At 37.1% G+C, this 9,500-nt stretch overlaps 1 protein-coding gene across 1 annotated transcript; it reads right to left on the bottom strand.

Annotated features, from left to right (window-relative positions):
• Positions 1-3,647: 3,647 nt before the first annotated feature.
• On the bottom strand, positions 3,648-4,139 carry LOC127082037 (uncharacterized mitochondrial protein AtMg00810-like). Its single transcript, XM_051022262.1, has one exon. The coding sequence runs from the start codon at positions 4,137-4,139 to the stop codon at positions 3,648-3,650; it is 492 nt and encodes a 163-aa protein (XP_050878219.1).
• Between the last annotated feature and the right edge of the window lie 5,361 nt (positions 4,140-9,500).

The following is a 9,500-nucleotide window of genomic DNA, read 5'->3' as shown; positions in this document are numbered from 1 at the left end:
CGTGACAGTCGCTAATATTTTGGGTGTTCTGTTCTGGGCTTATTTGATCCGTTCTATGTTAATCATGCGTTATTCTGCCTGACATTCCTACTTCTGTGTTTTCCTTTGCGGTGTAATCCTCGATTGCACCCCCATTTGGTATTCTGACCTGTGTGCTGAATGTTGTAAGGGTTCACATATTCCCAAGAACAAGTAGCTTGCTAGGTATTCCACTTTATTTGTGGGGTACCCTTGTGGAGATTCATCCTAATTATTTAGTTGATTTTAATGTGGAGATTCATCATAATTGTTTAATCGATTTTAATGTGGAAGTTCACTCTAATTACCTAATTGATTACGGCTATCTAATTAATCGTAAAACTTTGCCTTTAAATAAGTGATCCTGGACCTCTCTTTGTTACCCAACGATTCCGGTATTATGGTCATGTCCCGCGAATGTGGGGATACACTTAGCAAAGACCCTTCGATTAAATCATCATAAAATAAATCATTGTCCCTCGGATGTTGCTTGCGAATATACGATTTTGTCCCTCGATGACCCTTCGGTGTGGCCTACGATTAAATGATGATCGTCCCTTCGAATGCTAAGGTATCCTTACAAATGTTGCCTTCAATGACCAATCGATGACCCTACGATGTCCCTTTACATCCAAAGGATAAAACTACTTACTTCTCAATAGTAAGGACAGTTTTACCCTCATAAGGATAGGAAATACCCCTAAAGACCTTGGGTAGGTATAACTCTTAATTGCTGACTCACAACCTAAAACATTTTTCATACATCACACTTTGCAAAACATCTACTAGAAAATCACCACTTGGTATACATTCATACTAGAATCATTGCCAAGTTATATTTTTCTAAACAACTTTCAAAATTAAATGAGATAAATACTTTGTATACATTCATACAAGAATCATTACAAAGTTAAATTCTCTTTTCAAAACATTTTCTAAACAATTCACAACCACTTTTTCCAAACAAACATAAGTGATCAAGCAATTAAGAGCCCATGGATAACCATGGATACAAAGGGTGCTAACACCTTCCCTTTGTATAATGTACCTCCCGAACCCAAAATCTAATTAAGGTCTTTCCTGTTCTTTTCCACCTTTCCTTATTGGATAAAAGAAAAGTCGATGGCGACTCTTGCTAACCGCGACATTTGCTTTCCAAAGCAAAAACACATAAAGTCAGTTCACCGTATGACAGATATGTCAAGGTTTTTAAGATGCATCTCATGAAAGCCATATTGAGCCTTATTCCATGTACATAAAGGTCATCTTGTGTGTATCCCTTGACCACCAATCTTTCTTTATAACATTCAATTGAGCCATAAAATTTATTTTGATATCGTAGACACATTTGCAACCAATGGGTGTTTTGTGAGGTGGAAGAGAAGTGAGAGACCAAGTCTAGTTTTGTTCCAAAGGAGATAAATCTGCTTACATAGACTTAACTTAACAGCCATGTTGGATGGCTTGTTAATATGCATGAGGTTGACTATGAGTTTTGATATAAATAATGTATTTACATAATGGTATGATGGGTGACACATTGGATTGGGAAAAACATTGGTATTCAAAAGTATATTATTATAGACAAAGTCATCAAAAAAAAGAATTGTTTTAATGATGGTCATGTTGAAGGTTTTATGTTTATATGGGTATAGGACTAGAATGAGAGGTGAATGGGTGATTAGAGGAATATTTGAAGTGGTTACATTTGAATATGGTGGCATGTAGGTTAAAGGAGGGTCATTGTTGTTAGATGTTGGTGTGGTTTCATCACTGAGATAAAGAAATGGGGAGTTGCATTAAAGAATTCTTGGAGAAAAAGGAGGATAAATTGCTTGCTTATGAAGGAATGGGAATGTGTCTTCATAAAGGAAGGTGTGTTTTGAGATGATTATTTCTTAAGAGTAAGATCCATATATACTTTAATTTCTTTGTTTATAACCAAAAAATATGGATTTCTAACACGAGGGTCAAGTTTGTGGCAACTCTGATGAAGTGTGGTAGAAAATGCTAAATAGTCAAACACCTTATTATTATCATAAAAAGCAAGATTACCGTGAAAAATATCACCATAATACTTGAATTATAATATTGATTAAGGTAATCTCTTAATGAGAAAGATGGCATGGATGATATCATAACTCCAAAAAATTAGGGGGTAAGTTGCATTGAAACATTATGATTTTGGTGACACTTGGAATGTGTATGTGCTTCCTCTTTGCCACTGCATTTTGTTGTGGAATCTTCACAAAGGTTCTTTTATGTAATATCCCTTGATGTTAATAGTAAATATCAATGATAATTTTCTTTCACTGTCAGATCATATGTTCTTGATTATGTGGCCAAATTTATTATTTCGAGGATCATCAGACTTGTGTCTTATCATGAAAGATCAAGTGCTTTGTGTGTAGTCATCTACAATGGTTAGAAAATAAAAATTACAATGGACATATATAATAGTAGAAACCCTAAGTGTTCATGTGAATAAGTTCAAAGGAAGCAATTGATTTTATAGAATTCAAGGAAAAGATAATTTTGATTATTTAGCATTATGACAATAACCAAAAATTGTAATAACATAATCATAAACCAAAAGATATTTCTTATTGATATATTTCATTACATTATGTGAAGGGTGGCCTAATATACGGTGTCATGGAGTAAAAGTATTGGGAACTTTCTAATTACATGTAAGTTTAATGGCAAAGTCATTGACAATTGAAAAGGTGTGCATGTCCTTATCTAGAATTTAAAGGTTGTATAAGACTCTAGTATGCCCAACCATCCTTAATGAAGATTGTTTCTAAATTATAAATGAGAAGTGATTAAATACAAGTTTAAAATGAAGATTATATGACAAACAAGAGCCATATATGGATTAAATTGAACATTAACACGTGACGAAAAACTTTTACTATTTTAAAATGTTTGTGTACAAGATGAAGATGGAAAAAGAGAGAGAAGAGAGAATAACAAACTTTCACTACTCTGCTAAAACGGCTACAGCAAAATAGTTGGACATACACTGCACTACAATAATCAGTGAATACAACTATTGACAGATACAGTATGATATATACACAAATAATAATGCCACGCAGGTGAAGTACTAAAATACTAAATTACCATTCAACACCATCCCTTAATTCAGGATTTAACTAATCAAAACTAATAACACCAATTCCATCCCTTAAGTGGAAAAATTGATCAGTCTTGATCGCTTTCATCAGAACATCTTCTAGCTGCTTCTGGGTGCTATAGTGCATAACTTCTAGCACTCCATTCTGAACCTAACTTCTTAGAAAATGATACATAATCTCAATATGCTTGCTTCTCCCATGCAACAATGGGTTCTTGGCAAGATTGATTGCTGACTTGTTATTAACCATCAACTTTAGAGGCTTGTTTAACTTGATCTTCAAATCCTACAGTAAATTCAGAAGCCAAATGGCTTGACATGCAGCTATAACACCGACAATATATTCAGCTTCACAGGTTGACAAAGAAACAACTGGTTTCTTCTTGGAACACCAAGAAATAGGACTTCCCAGATACTTAAACAAATATCTAGAAGTACTTCTTCTATCAACTATGTCTCCACACCAATCATAGTTTGAGTAACACATCAGCTATGAATTATCCTTTTCAGCATTAGGGAACAAAACTTCATACTTCAGAGTCCCTTTAATATACCTCAGAATCCTGACAACAACTTGGTAATGAGACCACTTTGGTTTACTCATTAACCTACTAACCATTCTAGTTACATAGCCAATGTCAGGTTTGGTATTACATAAATACCTCATAGAGCCAACCAACTGCTTGAAAGTTGTAGCATCTATATCATCACCTTTAGAATCATAATCCAATTTGTGATTTGTTTCTGACGGTGTGACAACATCCTTACAATTCAACAGCTCGAATCTTTTTAGAAGCTCAAGTTTATATTTTAGCTGATGCAAAATGATACCCTTTTCAGAGTACATAAACTCCATCCCTAGGAAATATGTATTTCCTATATCAGTTGTCTCAAACTCATTCATCAGCACCTTCTTGAACTTAGCTATCTCATGTTCACAACTCCCTGTTAGCAATTTATCATCAACATAGAGACACACCATAATCATATTGCCTTCAGGAATATGTTGAACATAAACGCCATACTCCATCTCACACTTTCTGAATCCTTGGAGCTTGAAAAATGAATCAATCTTCAGATTTCAAGCTCGATGAGCTTATCTCAGTCCATACAAGGCTTTACGCAACTTGTACATCATCCCTTACTGATTCTTTTTCTCAAATCCAAGAGGTTGTGACACATATACCTCTTCTTGCAATGGACCGTTCATAAATGCATATTTCACATCCAGATGCATCAAAGGACAATTCATGTTAGCAGTTATTGCAATCACCGGTCTAATTGTCTCATGTCTCGCTACAGGAGAAAACACTTGAAAGTAATCTAACCCAGGTTTTTGTGGAAATTCTCTTGCGACTAACCTTGCTTTGTGTTTGCCAATTGATCCATCTGGCTTCTGTTTCTCCTTGAAAAACCATCTGACGCTGATGGCTTTCTTGTCCTTTGGAAGCTCAGTCAACTCCCAAGTCTTGTTTCTTTCTATAGCCTAAAGTTCTTCTTTCATGGCCTTTAGCCACACTTTCTTCTGGAGTGTTTCTTCAAAACTGACTATTTCAGAGTCTACTAACTTGGCATACTAAATGACTTCTCCTTCGAAATCTACTTCAGTATCTTGCAGCATATCAAACTCTGTAAACCGTCTTGGGATGTTTCTGATTTTTTGTATCCTATGAAATTGTTCAGAATCTTCTTCGGGTGCTGGAACAGTATCAGATGCTGGATGTAACACCCTTCTAAAATACCCCAATTATTTAATAACAACAAAAAATATTTATATATATCAGAGTAATCATGCACCAAGGGTGTCACACAACATTTCACACCATAATAACTGTCATGCTCTTTATTTAATCAAAACAACATTTTTGCAAAATTCGCAGCGGATAGAATCAACCAACCATTCAAAACATATAACGTTTTACAGGTAAAAAGGTTCAACAATCAACAATAAACAATTAAAACATCCCGTCCCGATGTTACATCTATCAGAGCACGACCCACTACGTAGACTACACTAGACTCCAGGCACTAGCTTCTACTCACTCACTGCTCGTTACCTGAAAAATAGTTGTAAGGGTGAGTTCCTCAATCGATATAATAAGCATTATAAATCATCATGTAATGCTAAGTAAATTTACACGTTAATCACCCTAATCATATCCTGCATTCAGTAACGGCACATCAACTCAAATATCATACTCAATAACAACGTAAAATGCAACTCAATAACAACATAAAATGCAACTCAAATGAGACTCGACTCGTCATGCATGTGGTACCATTCGGAGTAAAACTCCCAACTTAAAATCATTGCCATTTTAGTGGGCATCAAGGCATAAGCCTTCAACTTTCAACTTAAAATTTTGCCAATCCAGGCCAACGTGGTGTGAGCAAGGCTCCGACTTAATGCATATGAATGTACATGGCATACACGACTTTAAATTCCGACAACATAATAATAACAGCAACACAACAAGGTTTTCAACATAATCAACTTATAATCAACGTTGGCTCATCCAGCCTACGACTCAGTATTTTCAACAACTTAACACAACTTATCAACATATTTATATCAACACTTCATAACATAAACTCAACAAAATTACTCATCGAAATCAACGAGAATATGCCAATCACCAATTGTGTTCACAACATTAAAATATCAAATTTTCCAACTTCCAACAGTGTTAACCGGTTAACGCCCTGGGTTAACCGGTTAACGCAGGACAAAATACATTTTCTGGCAAAACGCAACAGTGTTAACCGGTTAACGCCCTGGGTTAACCGGTTAACGCAGGCAAAACAGCGCATTTTCACAAATATAACAGTGTTAACCGGTTAACACCCTGGGTTAACCGGTTAACGCAGACAAAACAGCAGTTCCTGCGCTAACACAAGGCAGAATGCAGAGTTCTCCGCATTTTCCGCCGTTGGAGGACTTCCGGACCTCCGATTCAACTTCCGTAAAAAGCTATACGTTCGGAAATTCACAATTAACCCAAACACATATTCAATTACAGCCTAAACACAGTTTCATCCAACGTAATTTTCCAGCATTCATAATCCCAATTAGGGTCAATTCAACGGCTATTACTACCCATGACATGTTAATTTATAATACCCATCAAACGACGATAAACCCCCCTTACCTGAGATAATCCGGCAATCTCTAAGCTTCAAGCTTTTCCGTTCTTCAACCTCTGCTCTTTCTCCACTTTTCGCCTTTCAGCCGCTTCTCTGTTTCACGTGAAAACTCTTTACCAAAAATGAATGACCCTTTTTCTCTTATTCCAACTTATATATTTTCCAATAATTATTATTCCAAATAATAATAATAATAATAATAATAATAATCCAATAATTCATTTTATTTAATTAAATTATTAAATATATTATTAACTTAATTAAATAATCCTCTTATTTAATTCGGGGTGTTACAACTCTCCCCTACTAAAAGAGTTTTCGTCCTCGAAAACATACCTCAAGCAAATAACTCTGGATAAGACTCCTTCATCCGACTCTCAAGTTCCCATGTCATGCTTTCGCCCGCAGCTCCCAACCAAACGACTTTAACCAACCCAATCTCTTTTCCTCGAAGAGTCTTTGTTTCACGATCTTCAACTCGCACAGGCTTTGTCTCTACTGTTAAATTATCTCGCACTTGCACATCATCCATACTAACCACATGAGACGGATCTGAGATATACTTCCGAAGCTGCGACACATGGAATACATCATGCAAATTCGAAAGATTAGGTGGTAACGCCATCCGATAAGCAACTCTTCCAACCCGTTCTAAGATTTGATACGGACCAATGAAGCGAGGAGTGAGCTTTTTAGACTTCAAAGCCCTCCCAACTCCGGTTACAGGCGTGACTCTCAAAAACACATGGTCACCAGCTTGAAATTCTAAATCCTTCTTCCGCTTGTCATGGTAACTCTTCTGCCTACTCTGAGAAGCTTTCATCTTCTCCCGGATAAACTTCACTTTCTCGGTAGTTTCTCGAACTAACTCTGGTCCAAGTACTACACTCTCACCAGATTCGTGCCAACACAACGGAGTTCTACATCTACGACCATATAATGCTTCAAAAGGCGACATTCCGATACTAGAATGGTAACTATTATTGTATGTGAACTCGATCAATGGAAGATAAGTGTCCCACGAACCTCCTTGTTCAAGAACACAAGCCCTCAGTAAATCTTCCAATGACTGAATAGTTCTCTCAGTTTGGCCATCAGTTTGAGGATGATATGCCGAACTCAACCTCAACTTAGATCCCAACGAATCTTGCAGACTTTTCCAAAATCCCGATGTAAACCTCGGATCTCTGTCCGACACAATACACAGAGGAACACCATGCAACTTTACAACTACTCGGATGTAAATCTCTGCCAACTTCGCAATTGGGTAAGTGATGTTAATAGGTATGAAGTGAGCCGACTTCGTGAGCCTATCAACGATCACCCAAATCGAATCATGCCCTCGTAAGGTAGCAGGCAGCCCCGTTACAAAGTCCATAGAAATGCTATCCCATTTCCATTCTGGAACGTCCAACGGTTGCATCAACCCAGCAGGCTTCTGATGCTCAATCTTCGACTTCTGACAAGTTAAGCACGCATACACAAAACGAGCCACATCTTCTTTCATTCCGGGCCACCAAAATAATTTCTTTAAATCCTGATACATTTTAGTAGCTCCTGGATGAATACTCAAGCTGCTTCTATGACCCTCCTCTAGAATACTTCTCTTCAAAATTGCGTCGTCCGGAATACAAATTCTTTCCCCTAATTTCAACACACCTCTCGCATCAACCGTAAAGTCACTTTTCTCCGATTGACCACAACGATTAAGGATATCTACTAATTTCACATCCAATTTCTGTGCCTCTCGGATACTATCCATAAAATCATTATTAATCTTTAGCATTCCTAGCATCACACTCTGCGGTGTTACTTCGCAAACCAAACTCATATCCCGAAATTGCTCAATTAATTCCAACTCCTTAATCATCATTGCTGACACATGCAAGGTCTTTCTACTTAAAGCATCGGCCACAACATTTGCTTTTCCTGGATGATAATTCAAACCGAAATCATAATCCTTAAGCAATTCGAACCACCTACGTTGTCTCATGTTCAGCTTTTTCTGATCAAATAGATACTTTAAACTTTTATGATCGCTGAAAACTTCGAATCTGGAACCATAAAGGTAATGCCTCCAAAGTTTTAGCGCAAACACTACAGCAGCAAGTTCAAGGTCATGCGTAGGATAGTTCTTTTCATGAATTCTCAACTGTCGCGACGCATAAGCAATTACTTTATTATTTTGCATGAGCACACCTCCCAAACCCATCAACGAAGCATCACAGTAAATTATAAACGGTTCCCCCGGATTTGGCAAAGTCAAAACCGGCGCCGACGTCAATCTCCTCTTTAATTCATTAAAACTCTCTTCGCACTGAACATCCCACACGAAAGCTTTACCTTTGCAAGTTAATTTAGTCAACGGAAGTGCTAACTTAGAAAATCCTTCAATAAATCTTCTATAATATCCAGCTAATCCCAAAAAGCTTCTAATCTCGGTAACCGACTTAGGAGTTTCCCATTGCAATACAGCTTCTACCTTGGAAGGATCTACAGCAATACCTTTTCCTGAAATTACATGGCCGAGAAAACTGACTTCTCTTAACCAAAACTCACACTTGGACAACTTCGCATACAATTTCTTATCTTTCAAAACCTCCAATACTAATCTCAAATGTTCCTGGTGCTCTCCTTCGGACTTAGAGTAAATCAAAATATCATCAATAAATACTACCACAAAATGATCCAGATAAGTATGGAAAATACGGTTCATGTATTCCATAAATACTCCCGGCGCATTAGTCACACCGAAAGGCATCACAGAATACTCATAATGTCCATACCGAGTTCTGAACGCTGTCTTCTGGATGTCTTCATCTTTCACTCTGATCTGATGATAGCCCGATCTCAAATCAATTTTACTGAACACACAAGCACCCACTAATTGGTCCATCAAATCATCTATCCTCGGTAGTGGATACTTATTCTTGATCGTTACTTTATTCAATTGTCTATAATCAATACAAAGCCTCATACTACCCTCTTTCTTCTTTACTAGCAACACTGGAGCTCCCCACGGCGACACACTTGGTCTTATAAACTTCTTCTCAAGTAAGTCTTCCAATTGCTTCTTTAATTCATACAATTCAGATGCCGACATTCTATACGGTGCCATCGAAACAGGCCTAGTACCAGGTACCAGATCAATAGTAAATTCAACTTCCCTCTCTGGCGGCACACTAGGAATTTCATCAGG

The sequence above is a fragment of the Lathyrus oleraceus genome, chromosome 5 (assembly GCF_024323335.1).
Source record: "Lathyrus oleraceus cultivar Zhongwan6 chromosome 5, CAAS_Psat_ZW6_1.0, whole genome shotgun sequence".
Taxonomy (NCBI): Eukaryota; Viridiplantae; Streptophyta; class Magnoliopsida; order Fabales; family Fabaceae; genus Lathyrus; species Lathyrus oleraceus.
Note: the sequence above shows the minus strand (reverse complement) of the source record. Positions and strands in the feature narration are given on the sequence as shown.